This window comes from Bison bison, unplaced genomic scaffold (genome assembly GCF_000754665.1).
Source record: "Bison bison bison isolate TAMUID 2011002044 unplaced genomic scaffold, Bison_UMD1.0 scf7180017864254, whole genome shotgun sequence".
Taxonomy (NCBI): domain Eukaryota; kingdom Metazoa; phylum Chordata; class Mammalia; order Artiodactyla; family Bovidae; genus Bison; species Bison bison.
The window spans coordinates 7585306-7602420 of record NW_011494826.1 but is presented as its reverse complement, the minus strand read 5'-3'; the positions used below and the strand labels follow the sequence as shown (position 1 = coordinate 7602420).

Here is a 17115-nt window from a genome sequence, read left to right as displayed (position 1 = left end):
GCCAAAATGTCTAAATTGATTGCTTCTAGGTAATTGAATTACAGTCTTTTCCCCTCCTTTTTGAACTTTCCTGAATGTTTCCTATATTTTAAAATATGCATATATTATTTTTATAATTAAAAAATTATAAATTGAAAGGAAAAAATATATCTGTACAATCCAATTTATTCTCTGAGAGTCACAATCAAGTATCTTAAGCATTCTGATTTCTAAAATTCTGTTAAGGTTCTTGTGCTTTTAGAAGTTTGTAGTGCCAGCCTTTAGTTTTCTGTTCCCTCTTCACCCTAAATTAACCCTCTTCAGTGACAGGTCCTAGACATTTCTCTTTAGCTTGCATACCATAATGTACCTTTATTTTAATGTTAGCCCAAGTTAATGTTTCTTCCACAGTTTGTTCCACAAAAAGGGTTTACTTTGAGTTAAGTATAGGAAACTGTGGCCTAATCAGGTTTCTTAACCAAAGGACCTCTTGGAACCTTTTGCTATCTTTCAGTGGGGAAGTGATTTCCAAACTAGTTTGATAATGAAACTTCCAATTCTATAGAACACGTATTAATACCTTTTAGCACTAGTGTACACAGAAATTCAGATTGGGGAACACTGGTATAAGCAAAATGTAGGAAATTAAGTGAAGAATGTTTGGAGAAGGGAAGAAAGGGTATAGTGGTGCCAATCAGTGTGTGTTTATTTGTGTTTTGTTTTCTCTTTTTCCAAATCAGTTAAGTCCCCTGAGCCATGGCTTGTTAGCATTGAAAAAGAGGTACTTTAAAATATTTACTGGAAAATGAACCTATATTGCTTTGGTAATGAGGAAAAAACACTTATAGTTCAGATGTTTCTCTCTCAAACATTTGAAAAAAACATTTTGCATGTTTTTTGATTAACATTCTGAGGAATTTATCTGTCGTATACTATCCAGTATATTCCATTTGTGGACTCTTAAGTGTTTCCTTAGAATCCAACACAAATATTAGCCTATGATCAAATATCAAGGACTCTGACCCACAGAATCCAATTTAAATATCATGGACTATGATCAGAATGCATTCAAGGAGTTTTGGGACACATAATAGCAGGTAAACTTTGGAATAATAGATTTAATAAGGAAATTACTACCAGAATAATAATTTATCTGGGAATTCTTTATATAGTATAGTAAATTATTCTTTATAAGGTCAAATTTAATACTTACATGAATTCTGGTCTTAAATAGACATCAGCACTGTGGACATAGTAGTTCAATGACTAATTAATATATACAATAATCCTCTGTTATCTAACATCATAGAGAATACAAATGAAGTTTCTAGATAAATGAGGTTTAACCCTTTATTTACTAACTTTTACAACAGTTTTCAATGGAAATTTGAATTAAAATCATCTTTCCAGCCTTATTCAAGAGAACTAACTAAATGTCATTTAAATCTGTTGTTAGTCTAGGATGGTCACTTTGGGTATTCAATCTTTTATCGCTATCTGTGCAGTTGATTGTAGAACCTGGGATCAAATGGCTAGTGAATCTGGGAACTTGATTTCTTGAAAAAGGCTTTTATATAAACTTACTTTAGACACTTGCCACTTCCTCATTAAGAAATAATGATTTTAAAAATGTCACTGTGTAGTCCCCAAGGTATTGTAACTTAGATGCCTTCATAAAAAATTATTGAATCAAGAGTCAAAGCAACCTTCTCCCAAGTGATTCTTTGACTCTCTTAAAAAAAGAAAAGTTTCTTCGCAGTTACTAAGAAAGACTGTTGATTTGTCAACATTTTTCAAGATATCATCTTTGATTTCTATACTACATAAAAATGGTTGTAAAGCCACTTCTTTTTTTCACTTTGTATCTCATCTTCTACTTCATTTTTACAAAGTTTATGTAAAACTCCAACTATTAATGATAGGGTTGAGGGGACTCATTAAGGTTCAGAACCTTACACTGTTTTTTAACACTCAGACTTTATGTGTATAGACAAACGTTTGGCAAGACACCAGAACGTTTTTTTAAAACTCATTTTTACTCTTTAAAAATAAATTTTTTTCACTAAAAATTAATGTTATTTTTATTGAGAGAAATGTAATTGAATTTTTTAATATTGTGCATTTTGGTTTAATGCAACTTTCAGAAGAGATTAGATCTTCTGCCATGTGTTTTAAGTGTAAAGATGCAAGAGTTTATATACATTTTTATCTTATTGTAACAAAATCATGTAATAGTGAAGGAAATTCTGAATATCTTCTTTTTCTAAAAAGCTTTCTCCATAGCCTTCTTTTTTTAAGCAGTTACTTTCTCAGTAGTAATTCTGATGTTACCTAAACCATAAATAGCCAGTTAAATATTTTGTCTTGCCTTTTTTCTTAATGTATCTGTTAAATAACTTCTCAGAGCTGCTTATTATCCCAATAAAGGTCATCAAACTAAGAACACTTGTCATTTTGAAAAAGAAAAATATATAACTTGTCTTATAATATTAGCAACTAAACTGTGGGAAATTCTTAAAGAGATGGGAATATCAGACCACTTTACCTGCCTCCTGAGAAATCTGTTTGCAGGTCAAGAAGCAAGTTAGAACTGGACATGGAACAGACTGATTCAAAATTGGGAAAGGAGTATGTCAAGGCTATGTGTTGTCACCCTGCTTATTTAACTTATATGCAGAGTACATCATGCAAAATGCCGAGCTGGATGAAGCACAGCCAGAATCAAGACTGCTGGGAGAAATAGCAACAACCTCAGATACGCAAATGGTACCACTCTTGTGGCAGAAAGCAAAGAACTAAAGAGCTTCTTAATGAAGGTGAAAGAGGAGAGTGAAAAATCTGGCTTAAAACTCAATATTCAAAAAAATAAGATCATGGCATCCAGTCTCATCACTTCATGGCAAATAGATGGGGAAAGAGCACAGACAGAGACACACTTTATTTTCTTGGGCTCCAAAATCACCGCAGATGGTGACTGCAGCCATGGAACTCAAAGATGCTTGCTCCTTGGAAGAAAAGCTATGACAAACCTAGATAGAGTATTAAAAAGAAGAGCCATCACTGCCAACAAAGGTGCATCTATTCAAAGCTATGGTTTTTCCAGTAGTCATGTATGGATGTTAGAGCTGAACCACAAAAAGGCTGAACGCCGATGAATTGATGCTTTTGAACTGTGGCGTTGGAGAAGACTCTTGAGAGTCTCTTGTACTGCAAGGAGATCAAACCAGTCATTCCTAAAGGAAATAAGTCCTGAATATTCATTGGAAGAACTGATGCTGAAGCTGAAGTTCCACTACTTGGCCACCTGATGAAAAAAAAAGCCAACTCATTAGAAAAGACCCTGATGCTGGGAAAGATTGAAGGCAGGAGGAAAAGGGGATGACAGAGGACAAGATGGTTGGATGGTATCACTGACTTAGTGGACATGAGTTTGAGCAAGCTCTGGGAGATGGTGAAGGACAGGGAAGCCTGGCATGCTGCTGTCCATGGGGTCACAAAGAGTTGGAAACAAAGTTGGAAACAACTGAGTGATAGAACTCTGCCCTGAGATAACTAGCAAACTTTGTGTTAGTAGAATTTCCATGGTCATGTCTATTCACAAATATTGTAAAGATTCTCTTATGTAAGATAATATAATCCACAAATGTATTCCAACAACATGGAAGCAGTTGTGATCCACTAAAAGTGCACAAAGAAATGGAGAGGGTTGCCATCAAGTACTTAGCTTTTTGGAGCTCCCACTCCTCCCCCCCAGAAAACACCTCATCAGACAAGTACCCATCTCACAATGAGTAATGGGAACATTGCCAATCATATATTCAATATTAATAGAGTTTTCTAATTTTTAGACAAGTATAAATACAAGTTAAATTTTCTTCCTACTTTGAAGACTACAACATTAAATGGCATTCTGGCCAATATATCAATATGGTAAGTAAGTAAGTTTTAGTCACTCAGCCGTGCCCAACTCTTTGCGACCCTATGGACTGCAGCCCACCAGGCTCCTGTGTCCGTGAGATTTTCTAGGCAAGGATACTGGAGTGGGTTGCCATTTCCTTCTGCAGGGGATCTTCCCGACCCAAGAACCAAACCCAGGTCTCCTGCACTACAGGCCAGATTCTTTACCCACTGAGCTACAAGGGAAACCCATTGATATGGTATATTTTACCAAATACATTTTTTTCCATAAGTTTATAAAAAGTGGAACTTCTGAAGCATGAACTGAGTCATCTGTCAAAAGAATAGCTATGTAAAATTTATATAAGGCTATAGTGCTTAGATACCAAAAGATAACCAGTCAGAAGATTTTCTATGCATTAACTCTTTAAGTGCAGGTATGGAAAATTCATCTAGGACAATGGTATTTTTCACTTTATTTTTTGGATACCTGTAGCAATAGTATATGTAAGAACAGTTAACCTAAAATCCAGAGATACTTAATTGATTACTCCTATTATGTACAGGTTGGTAAGCCTTACCAAAATAAATCTGTTTTGTTAGCATTTAAACTTGTTTTGAGTGAGGCTGGAAGTCAGTTCTCTGGTGGAAAACGTCAAATTGTTCTTAGCTTCATAGTCTGTTGAGTTTTAGCAATGTCTAGCTTATTAATCCTTTTTTATTTTGAAAGGTTAGCTATCATCCTGAAAGTTATATGTGCTCATAAACTATAGTTAGCACTGGGCTAGAGACAGAGGTATTTCAGTGATTTCTTTACTTATGAACTATTTCTATAAAACTGTCTTGGGTGCTATAATAAAACAACATATGTAATATCTGTTTCTTTTTTAAAAAAGAAATGTTAACCTTTATTGTATACTTGCTCCATTTAGAATCTGAGCTACATATGTATTTTACATACCTTATTTCTTTTAATTCCAACTAGCCTAATGAAATATATAGCATCAGTGTCTCCATTTTATAGATGAAGAAACTGAGATTTTAAGGTCATATGGCTAGTACAAAATCTATTTTATTTCTCATTACTTTCATGGTTACTTTTTCCCTCCAAGTTCTTTGTGTTTTAGTAACTTGTTTATTTTAAAGGCTTTCCTCAAAAGTCTAGTAACCTATCATAATCTAGAGTAAATGAAGCACAACAATGCTGTCTGAAAGTACAAGTAAGCAGGCATGGCTTATGGATGGATGAGCCTCACAGAATGCCTGGGTGTCCCTCCAGCTTTTTATTGGAGGATTTCCAGTTACCAGAATCTATAGATCTTTTCTCTTTGGTTATTCTGTTTCTCCAGTTTAGTACTGTCCAATCTCTTATTAGGGAGGTGTAAGTTTGACCACTGGAATTCTGGAAGTTGGATGGAAGAATGGAGCAGGGAACTTTCTGATTTTAGTCCCAGGCCTCCCATCTATCCTTACTATGTCTGGTATCCAAAGTCTTGAGCCTTTCTGGTTCAATTTCTCCAAATAATAAAATCCTATCTCCTCTAAGTATGAGAGTAAGAACCAGAGAGATCTAACTGCCCTAACACAAATTTTCAACCTGCTTCCCCATTTTTCTGAACTGTTCTCCATACATACTTTCTGTAGAATCTGGTGCCTCTGAGTGTCCTGGACTTTGCCTGCTCTGTTGTCTTCTCATTAACATTGCCTCTGTGCCTGGTGTCACCAACCTCTCCACTGCTGAGTCAGTCATTGCTCCTCTGTTTTCTGTCCTTGTATTTTGTCACTCAGGTTATAGATACATGATAGTTTCATTGAAGATGAGATTTGTGTTTTTATTGCTCATTTTCCCTTGTTTTGGGCTGATTTCTGAGAGAAAAGTGGAGCAAAAAGATTTTCACTTAGCCATTTTTAAACTGCATCATTATTTCTTTTATAATTAGAAAAAAACCAAAGCTATTTTCTTTTTGAGGGGAAATCAGCTATTCATTTAGAAATTTAATATGGATAGCAGTAATTATAACTAAAGAAAGTATTGGAATCACCAAAAGAGTTTGTAGGAGACTTGGTTGTTTTTGAAGAGAGTGATGAAAGCAGACCCTGGTAAAGGTGGGAATGTCATCAAGAGCAGAGGTGTGGAATTAGCTCTGATAACAGGAAGATGAGCATGTTTATATGCAGTGGAGTAAAGTTGACCTTAGAATTAATAATCTGCTCTTTGATATTTTTAAAGTAAATAAAAACACTAGATATTTTAAATTTTACATAATATACTTTTCACATTATCACATTGAATAAAAAAGTTGAAAGTATGTAATATTAACAAAAAAATATCTGCTTGGGGCGCTTATTTAATTTTTTTAATCTTGAAAAGTATAAGTGTAAGCTCTTAGTAATAAGAGACTTTTCTGATCAATGACTTCATATTCTTCAGCGTACTCTGTAGCTTCTGCCTGTTTATTTTTGTTCAGTGGAATTTAGTCAATGAACAACCAAAGCATACTGTTAAATATAATTTGGTATACTAAGTGATGATGTTTCTTTCAAATTTAGATTTTAAAATATTTTTTCTCTGTGAATTTTAAATGATTATGTACCAGTGAGCTCACTAAATCAAAACAATAAGTATAATCACCTGATGCTATTCTTTGTTTAGTAATCAGGTACTTCATATGACAAGGGCTTCCCTGGTGATTCTGTGGTAAAGAATCTGCCGGCCAACGCAGGAGGTGCAGGTTCAATCCCTGGGTCAGGAAGATCCTCTGACGAAGAAAATGGCAACCCACTCGAGTATTCTTGCCTGGAAAATACCATAGCAGGCTACAGTCCATGGGGTTGCAAAGAGTAAAACACAACTTAGCGATTAAACAACAACAACAACTTTATATGGCAAGCCTTTATCATTAGTTCATACTTTTAAGCACGTCCCAATCATATTTGCCATTGCAGATGCTTATTTCAAACTCTACTGCTATGAAAATGGATTCTGGTAGCTCTCAACATTACTTAACTGTTGGGATGGTTGAGAATATTGAGTACAACCGATTTTCTTAATTATAAAATTCAATATCCATTTATAAAATATTTGAGATTATAAAATCCCTCCCCCAAACTTGGACTTAAATCTTATTCCATCTAATAATAGCTAAGTAGTTTTTATCTATGACCAATCATTACTATTAATTTTAAAAATTTGTTTACATTATAAATTTTAGGCTATCTACCCAATTTCATAGGAAAGGCATTGCCCTATAGAACTTTGTTTTTTTGAAATTATCAGGAAGAATATATAAGTGTGTGTGTGTGTATGTGTGTGTGTAAAATAACAAATTTTTATCCAATTCCAAATTTTCCACACACCATGTAGACTAATAGTGAAATTGACCAAATATTTAAATGAGTTGACAAAAATTACCTTGGGAATTCTTGCATGACGTTTCCACTGTTCAGTGCTGATTATTTATTTAATAAATTCTTAACAGCTTTTATAACTTAAAATTGTTCATATTTTCAATCAGTAGAAAAGAAAACGAAAGAAAAAAAAAAACGAGAGAGAAGGAAGGTTGTTGTTGTTGTCTAGTCACTAAGTCAGTCATGTCTGACTCTTGTGATTCTGTGGGCTTAGCCTCCCAGCTTCCTCTGTCTGTGGGCTTTCCCAACAAGAATACTGAAGCAGGTTGCCATTTCCTTCTCCAGGGGATCTTCCTGACCCAGGGATTGAACCCTTGTCTCCTACACTGCAGACAGATTCTTTACCACTGAGCCACTGAGGAAGCCTACAAGGAGGGTGAAAGTGAAAGTCGCTTAGTTATGTCTGACTCTTTGCAATCCCATGGACTGTAGAGTCCATGGAATTCTTCAGGTTCCCAACCTAGGGATCGAACCCAGGAGGGTAGTGATAGTTAAATACCAGCTCATAGTTTTCTCATCTCTGACAAAGAATTCCCTGGTCTGCTGTGAAATTAAAAAATAAACCAGAAATTGTTAACATTTCAGACATATATTTTGGCTGACAGGATGCTTAGCTTTTTTGATTCACATTGACAAGTAGCTATGGGAAAGAAACTCAGATTCTTGACTCAATGGCACTATAGAATTATTAGTATATGGTAAAGTAGTTTATTTAAATGAGAACAAAATATCTTGGAACTGCCTTCCAACATTTCCAGTACTTTTTTGAAAAATATATTAATTATCTATGGCAAAAACCACTACAATATTATAAAGTAATTAGCCTCCAATTAAAATAAATTAATTTTTAAAAAACCAAAAAAAAGTGTATTATCCCTTTTCATCTTGTATATGATTGGGACTTGATATATAAACTATGCAATGTTAATGACAATTAATGATCTTTATTTTTTTTCCTTAGATACATCCAGAAAGTACCCAGAAGAAATATTCTACTGGAAAAATTGAAAAAGCATTATTTATAACACTGGAATTTGTGGACAGTTTGTTAAAATGGCAGAAAATAGTGAAAGTAATAGTAAAAATGTAGATGTAAGGCCCAAAACTAGCCGGAGTCGAAGTGCTGACAGAAAGGATGGTTATGTGTGGAGTGGAAAGAAGTTATCTTGGTCAAAAAAGAGTGAAAGTTGTTCAGATGCTGAAACAGTGAGTGCTGTCGAGAAAACTGAAGTTCCTTTAAGGAGCCAAGAAAGGAAGCACAGCTGTTCATCTATCGAGTTGGATTTAGATCATTCCTGTGGGCATAGATTTTTAGGCCGATCTCTTAAACAGAAACTGCAAGATGCTGTGGGGCAGTGTTTTCCAATAAAGAATTGTAGTAGTCGGCACTCTTCAGGGCTTCCATCTAAAAGAAAAATTCATATCAGTGAACTCATGTTAGATAAGTGTCCGTTCCCACCTCGATCAGATTTAGCCTTTAGGTGGCATTTTATTAAACGACACACTGCTCCTATAAGTCCCAAATCAGATGAATGGGTAAGCACAGACTTGTCTCAGAGCGAATTGAGGGATGGTCAGCTAAAACAACGAAGAAACATGGAAGAGGTCAGCTGCTTCTCACATACCAGTGTTCAGCCCTGTGTCATAACCAGTAACAATTCTTCGGGTAGAGGTGGTCCTGGGACTGACTCTATAGTGAACCTGGCTTCAAATAACAGCATAGAAGATAGTGACATGGATTCAGATGATGAAATTATAACACTTTGCACAAGTTCCCGGAAAAGAAACAAACCCAAATGGGAAATTGATGAAGAAATCCTGCAACTGGAAACACCTCCCAAGTACCATACTCAGATTGATTATGTCCACTGTCTTGTACCAGACCTCCTTCAGATCAATAATAATCCATGTTACTGGGGTGTTATGGATAAATATGCAGCTGAAGCTCTACTAGAAGGAAAACCAGAAGGCACCTTTTTACTGCGAGATTCAGCACAGGAAGACTATTTATTCTCTGTTAGTTTTAGACGCTATAGTCGTTCTCTTCACGCTAGAATTGAACAGTGGAATCACAACTTTAGCTTTGATGCACATGATCCTTGTGTCTTCCATTCGCCTGACATTACTGGGCTCCTAGAGCATTATAAGGACCCGAGTGCCTGTATGTTCTTCGAACCACTTTTATCCACTCCTTTAATTCGGACTTTCCCCTTTTCCCTGCAGCATATATGCAGAACAGTTATTTGTAACTGTACAACTTACGATGGCATTGATGCCCTTCCAATTCCTTCTTCCATGAAATTATATCTGAAGGAATATCACTATAAATCAAAAGTTAGAGTACTCAGGATTGATGCACCAGAACAACAATGCTAGAAAAAGGGTAGGAACAAGGGAGTGGTTATATATGTATTTTCATTTAATACTTTATTTTTCTTATTATACCACTTTGAATTTTTCTACAAGGGCAGTTGAAGTCCAAAATAAACTTCTGCCCTAAATTTTACTTGCAGATCAGTTTATTTTTATTAGGATACAGTAATTGTTGAACAATAATAATGGTTACACACTAGGGGTTAATGGATATTTTTGACCAGGTTTGGTTTTTGTTTTTACCATGTAGATTGTATACTTAATTTTTTTCTTTTCTTAATTGTAACTTAAATATGATCCAGGGATATTTGAAGTTTGTAGGCATTGCAAACACATTTAAATAATCTGTATTTCATACTTTTCTTTAAAAATAATTGTTTCTTTTCCTATATATAACATATAAAACGCTTTGTTAACCTATGTCATTGGCATTCCTAACATAAGATATAGTTTCCACATCATCCTTCCATTTGTTTTACAAGCCTTCGGTAAAGCCGTGTGTGTTGTAATTTACTAATAGGGATGTTAAAAATTAACAAAATGGCTTCAAATCAAACTTGATGTGTTTTCATTTTAAATATTAATTGTAAAGCTGAATTACTAAATTTGATTAATCAGGTCAGTAAGAATCAAATGAGGACATGATATCTTAGAGGTGAATTTATTCTTCTGTAATGTGGCATGGTCATTTATTATTCCTTGAATAGATCTTTCTCTCAAACTTGGAAGAGTTACCATCTTCAGAACATAAGTATTATTCCCTTCTCACTGGAAGCTTTAAAAATAATGATACTACTATTAGTAACTAGTAATTACTAAATAATAAAGCAACTGGGGTTTTTTCTGTATTGACTTGTGAACTGTTGCTTCTGCTTAGCTCTTTTTTAGAAACTGAGCCTGTTACTTTGGAGAGATGCCACAGTTTATAAACAGCCACAAATTTCCATTGGTAACCAAAGAGACCTAAGTAGTTTTCCATTATTTTGACTTGAGCTTGAATAAGGATTCAAGAAGTAAACATGGAGCTTAGTATTCAGGGAACTTAATACTGGTTTTGATCTTCAGATTTCAGGTAACTATTCCTATTTTCAGAACTAACATATCTTTAGTATGGCTTCAGAAAAAGGAAAACATTTTGAGAGCTATATTGCTTATGCCATACTGAACAATACTGGGCACTGGGTATAATATTTTTAAGTTTAGCATCTCAAGAACAGAGAAGCATTTTTTAGAAAACATTATCCCAATATAATATAAATGAAGTGATAGCCTATTTAACTTTTCTTTTTTAAAGAATCAATAATAAATTTCCTAGACAGTTACTTCTTCTGGTGAGTTGTCTACCCCTTTGTACAAATTAGCATTTTTAATATAGTAAATTGATCTCTTGATGCTAGTTTATCTAGTAGGAAGCTGTTTCTACCTAGATTGAAAGAAATTTGACTCAAATTTCCCAGTTAGATGTTTCTTAAGTATTGCTTTTATGTCGAAGTTGCATTTCCCTTTCCTACAGTTCTGCTGTTAACATAAAGATGGCATTTAAAATTAATTGCTTTAAAATAAGTTTTTAGCAGTTATCACAAAATTGAACAAGAAAATCTCTTACCATTATCTTCTAGCATCTTTTTTTCTCAAGTGATCTCAAGATTGTCTTGGTTCCAGTGAGGGTTAGCTACTAAAATAGCACCTCTCTCAGCAGTGATGAGGCTCAGGATAACAACATCAGTGTCAGGATAAATATCTCTTCTAAAGATGATATTTCCCTTTTACAAAAGTTGGACAGTCTCATACTACCTCATCTTTCTTGTGGCGCTTTTGTAGATCACTGAGAAGCTTATCTTATTTACCAATATAATGCTTCCTAAACATCCATCTTTGGTGAAGAAAATTAACAGTATGGTTAGACTCTACCCATAATTATAGTTTTTTATCAGAATTTGATATTGAGACTTTCTGTTTCTATGAAACAATATTGTTTTAAATATTTTTCTTTTAAAGATAACTTTTTATCAATACAGAAAAACCTAAGGAATGATTAGCTAATGAATATTCTGTTAAAGGTAATTTTATAAAGAAAAAGAAAATATGCTGTCTTTTATAATGGTAAAAATTAGTATTTATATGAAAATCAAGATCTAAGTAGCCTTTCATATATTCAAACTGGTTGCTTGTGATATATTTTCTCTGCTTTCTTATTTTTTTCAACTTCAAGGTATTGATAGCTGTTAACATTTTCAAAATACTGCCATTTATATAGCCTTGAAGCAGATGATCTAATAAATGAGAGCAGGAAAGAGACTCATTTACTCTGAAACAGTTTGTATTTTTTCCTTTGGTATTTGCTACAGTGAAAAGAAATCGGGAAAGTAGAAATGTAAGATTTGAGAAGGGAATTGATTACCATGAAGGGAAAAGAAGAGTAAGAATTCTTTAGAGCGTGAAGCGATTGGAATTTAGAAAGGTTAAGTCTTTCTCAGTGACTTTTTGAGGACACATTTGAAAGAGCATTCAGCATTCAGAAATTAACTCATTAAAAATATACTTACTGGAATTATGTGTAAGTAAATGAGTATAAATTTTGAGAGGAACAATGTGGGGAGATATATAAATATAAATTTTGTAGCTAAGTTGAACACTGAGCATTTGAAAAGTGTGTAAATTTCAGTCGAGAAAGCATTCAGCATGGTGGAAATGTAGTGCTTACTGGTGAGAGCGGATGGGGCTAAAAGAAACGATAAAATATTAAAATTAAGAATTTAGGCATCACCTCAGGGGAAAGCCTTGACAGTGAAAGGGAACTACTTAATCGCTAATAGCTAGTCTGGACCAGACACTTAAATGCGCTTTGGGAATCATCCTGCACTAACCAAGAAACAAACTTTGATTTTTCTATTTCTCTCTGAAGCTTTCAAGAGTACCCCCAAGCCCGCCTCCCCTTTTTTTAAGCTACAGCATCTTGATTCATACTGTACTTCCCGAAACATGCTGAATGGATTTTTTTAGGTTACCTGAGCATTTTTGTATGAAGAATTATATCTGATCTTTCTATAACTGTGCCATTCACTTAAATAATTCATGGAATGGTTTAATTTAAAGGAAGACCTAATAGGAAGAAGATTAAAGGAAGCTTTTAGTCAGCCTGTGGCTAGATTTATTGATTTGGTGATCAGACTTGTGTTCTTTCCTGAATTTTAGCTAATGGCAAACTGTGGTCAAAAAATGGCTTTCAGTTAAAGTTTTGACTTCTTATTGTAAATAATATAAAGAATGTCTAAGTAATTAGAAATCCTTTTTAAAAAGTAGAGCAAATGTGGCAAATAGGATTCATTATACAAATTCCATTTCTTTTTATAAAAAACAAACCATTATCATTTATTCATCAGCCAAAGCCATTAAGAAGATAAATCAAGTTATCAGCTTCCTGTCTCTCTGAAATTTGGATCATTTTATAGATCCATGTAATAGAGAGCTTCCTTCCTATGAAACGAAAATCTTGAGACCTAACTCTTAGACTCTTAGTTTTCATTAAAAATCTTTTTTGTCACTTTTAGCTATAATCAGAGTCAAATAGATTATACATTCATTTTGGTAGAGGAAATTTCACAGGAAGTGGACTTAATTATACAACATTCCCTGAGGCAACACAAGGGAAACAATGTTTAAAGTAGATTGTGCTTAGGTAATTTAATGCCCAAATGAATAAAAGATTTTAAGTCAAGCAGATTATTGTTTCTACTTTGGGGAAAAAAAATGTTTACAATCTTCATTTTACATAGACAGTTTTACATTCATTTTTACTTCTGAAGAATGGACAGAAAGCACAAGGGGTTTTTCTCTTTTAATGGTCTAGAAATAAGCAACACTACAAAAGTGTACTATTAACACATGAAGATAGTGGAGACAAAACGGAAGTAACTATGGCTTCTAAAAAATGTAGACTAATGGATATAATCCAATGAAAAGGAATTTAAGGCACATGACTCCTATTTCAAATAAAGACAGTCTTTTTTACTTTTTAATTTTGAATACATTACTCAATTCTCTCTTTAATTTCCTAGCACATAAAATATAGATGATAATAGATGTCACTTGACTTCCTGCAGGTTAATTCTTTATGGTCCAAGAGGTGACCCTTGGAGCATACTTGAAAATATTTCTGTATAGCTGTTAAGTACTAACGTGATGACAGGTTTTCAGAGTTTCCCCTTAGAGAACCCTGCAGATTCACATTCATTTCTTTTAGTCTGTAAAGGCCTTCTTGACTTGATTTGACAATAAAGATAATGGTACAATTTGAATTTATGGTTTAGACTCTGCAATTAGATGAACAGTTGCAATTTCCTCCTACTCTTAATAAGGTTTATGTAAAATTGATGTTTGCCTAAGTTATTTTAAAAGTTGATTACATTTGCAGGAAGAAAAGATAATCACTTTTGCCATAGTTATAATCAAATTTAAGCTTTCAGACGAGTATAAAACTCAAGGAGGTTTACTTAAATTATGCTGACTTTGCTAGAATTGGATAAATTCTGTATAAACCAAGTATGAACTAGATATATACTTGAATTTACAGAGTTTAAGTAGTAACTTCACAAAGCTGTTAGTACTCATCAGTCAGCCTTGTATGATCCACCCCTTACCTAAAAAGAAGTAGAGTGTTTCCCTTTTTATTTCTAATCCTGAAGTTGAATGTTTCTTCTTGGATGTGAGTTCAAATAAATTGATCTGAATACATTTTCATTTCTTATTAATTAAAACCTCATATATAAAATCCAAAGGCTTTGTAGTCTGTTTTCAAAACACTACTGCATATCCTTACCTGACACGTTCAACTTGGAGAAATTTTTAAATCTGTATTACACATTTTCCTTTCAGTTCTTTAGTGTGTCATTTTAGGTCTTCCAGAAACATGTCAAAATGTGATTAAATGTACAAGAGATGTATTGAAGGGCAATGGACACCTTTGAAGAATAAAGGGGAATGGGACTTCACTGGTGGTCCAGTGGTTATAACTCTGCTTACACACACACAAAGAATAAGAAAGAAAGCAGGGAAAGGTGGTGAAGTCTTTGTACCACATTGCAGGTCTGACATCTGTAAAAGAAATTGAAGGAAGCACTGGGTAGGGTGGGCAGTGCAGTTCTGAAAAGGCCAGGCTGTGGATTTAGTTCCCAACAGGTTGTCTGTTGGAGCCCACATGGGACAGGAATGGGCTAATTTGATAATTCCCACTGTGCTCAGTTATTGACTGGAAATATGGGAAAAGCTGAAGGCTGTTGGTCACTCATGATCAGGACACACATGATCAGGACTAGAGTGAGGCACTTAAATGTGGGCATAAATTTTTTTGACCATAAACCCAGTAATGAAAATAACTTTTGGGTGACTTTAAAATTCAGGATTAATGCACAATGACCCCTGCTGCTGCTAAGTCGCTTCAGTCGTGTCCAACTCTGTGCGACCCCAGAGACGGCAGCCCACCAGGCTCCCCTGTCCCTGGGATCCTCCAGGCAATAACACTGGAGTGGGTTGCCATTTCCTTCTCCAGTGCATGAAAGTGAAAGTGAAGTCGCTCAGTGTCCGACTCCTAGTGACCCTATGGACTGCAGCCCACCAGGCTCCTCCACCCATGGGATTTTCCAGGCAAGAGTATTGGAGTGGGGTGCCACCGCCTTCTCCGACAATGACGCCTATGATAAGCAAAACATCAAAAACATTTTAGCACTATTTTGCTGACTTACGGTTCCTTCTGAATTCCTATGACTCCGCAGGGCACTGCTGAGTCGCAGCCTTCTATGAGGATAAAGTAGGTCACACTAGTATCCTTTTCCATAGACCACTGCCCCTATCCAAAGATGTGTCTTCCCCAGGCTTCAGTTCAGTTCAGTCACTCAGTCATGTCTGACTGGGACCCCATGGACTACAGCACGCCAGGCCTCCCTGCCCATCACCAACTCCCGGAGTTTACCCAAACTCATGTCCATTGAGTTGGTGATGACATCCAACCATCCATCTTCTGTCGTCCCCTTCTCCTCCTGCCCTCAATCTTTCCCAGCATCAGGATCTTTTCAAATGAGTCAGCTCTTCACATCAGGTGGCCAAAGTATTAGCGTTTCAGCTTCAACATCAGTCCTTCCAGTGAACACCCAGGACTGATCTCCTTTAGAATTGACTGGTTTGATCTCCTTACTCTTGAGTCTCCAAGGGACTCTCAAGAATCTTCTCCAACACCACAGTTCAAAAGCATCAATTCTGCGCTCAGCTTTCTTTACAGTCCAACTCTCACATCCATATATGACTACTGGAAAAACCATAGTCTTGACTAGACAGACCTTTGTTGGCAAAGTAATGTCTCTGCTTTTTAATATGCTGTCTAGGTTGGTCATAACTTTGCTTCCAAGGAGTAAGCATCTTTTAATTTCATGGCTGCAGTCACCATCTACAGTGATTTTGGAGCCAAAAAAAAAAAAAGACATCTGCCACTGTTTCTCCATCTATTTCCCATGAAGTGATGGGACCAGATGCCATGATCTTAGTTTTCTGAACGTTGAGCTTTAGGCCAAATTTTTCACTCTCCTCTTTCCCTTTCCCCAGGCTTAGGTATTATTTGAAGATTCTCTATCACTCATTTTTCAGTATGGGAATTACGTGTGCTGTGGAATAAACCCAGAAAAATCTTCGTTTAAGAAGCTAATAGTAAAACGTCCACCCAGCAATCCACTAACAGCAAGTGAAAATAAAATCTAAGAATACTGCATACGTCTTAATTTTTACACTAAAACATATGTACGTGTTATATATGTATATTTTGCACAACACGTAATTATGACATCTTCATTGTTAGCTAGCACATTCCCTGACCGCTGCGGTCATGTGTCAATCACCTTTGAGGTCTGTCACAGAGTAGGTAGGTAAAGGTTCAAAACTGAACTACGGGGAGAAAAAAATATTGATTAGAAAAAACCTGCAAAGATATCCATTCCTTTTGTTAATATCAATTTGTCAAGCCATTTGCAAACGTCTTCACTTTTCTGCACTGTTGCTTTCAGTTCAGTTCAGTCGCTCAGTAGTGTCCGACTCTTTGCGACCACTGTTGCTTTAGCTCTCCACAATTTTGGCCAACGGATCCGTGCCCCGGGTTAGAAGGCATTCACACCTAGCCAGCTTCGAGGCCTAACTCTAAATACCCCAAGTATAGGGAATCCAGAACTTGCTTTCAAGCCTCTCCAGGAGACAATTTCCGCCAGGCTGCCAGAACGCAACCCGCCACTGGTGTTTCCTCTAAACTGCTCAGAACTCCGGGAAACCAGGGAGCTTTCTTTCCTTCCCCCCACTGAGAGAAAAACAGCCGAGCAGTCGTGGACGGGCTGGCCGCAGTGCCACCCGGGCCCTGAGGAGGGCGCGCGCGGCCGGGCCCCGCCGACCAGTGGGGAGGCGGAGCCGGGTGGGGGCAGCGCG

General features: G+C 35.8%; 1 protein-coding gene across 1 annotated transcript in view; it reads left to right on the top strand.

The window, feature by feature from the left end:
• The window catches only part of SOCS4 (suppressor of cytokine signaling 4), a 15817-nt gene extending 3846 nt beyond the window's left edge, over positions 1–11971 (top strand). The window contains exon 2 of the mRNA XM_010847717.1: positions 8246–11971. Coding sequence (XP_010846019.1) covers positions 8338–9660 — 1323 coding nt within the window. The 5' untranslated portion in view covers positions 8246–8337 and the 3' untranslated portion in view covers positions 9661–11971. The remainder of the gene's footprint in view (positions 1–8245) is intronic.
• Positions 11972–17115: the final 5144 nt, after the last annotated feature.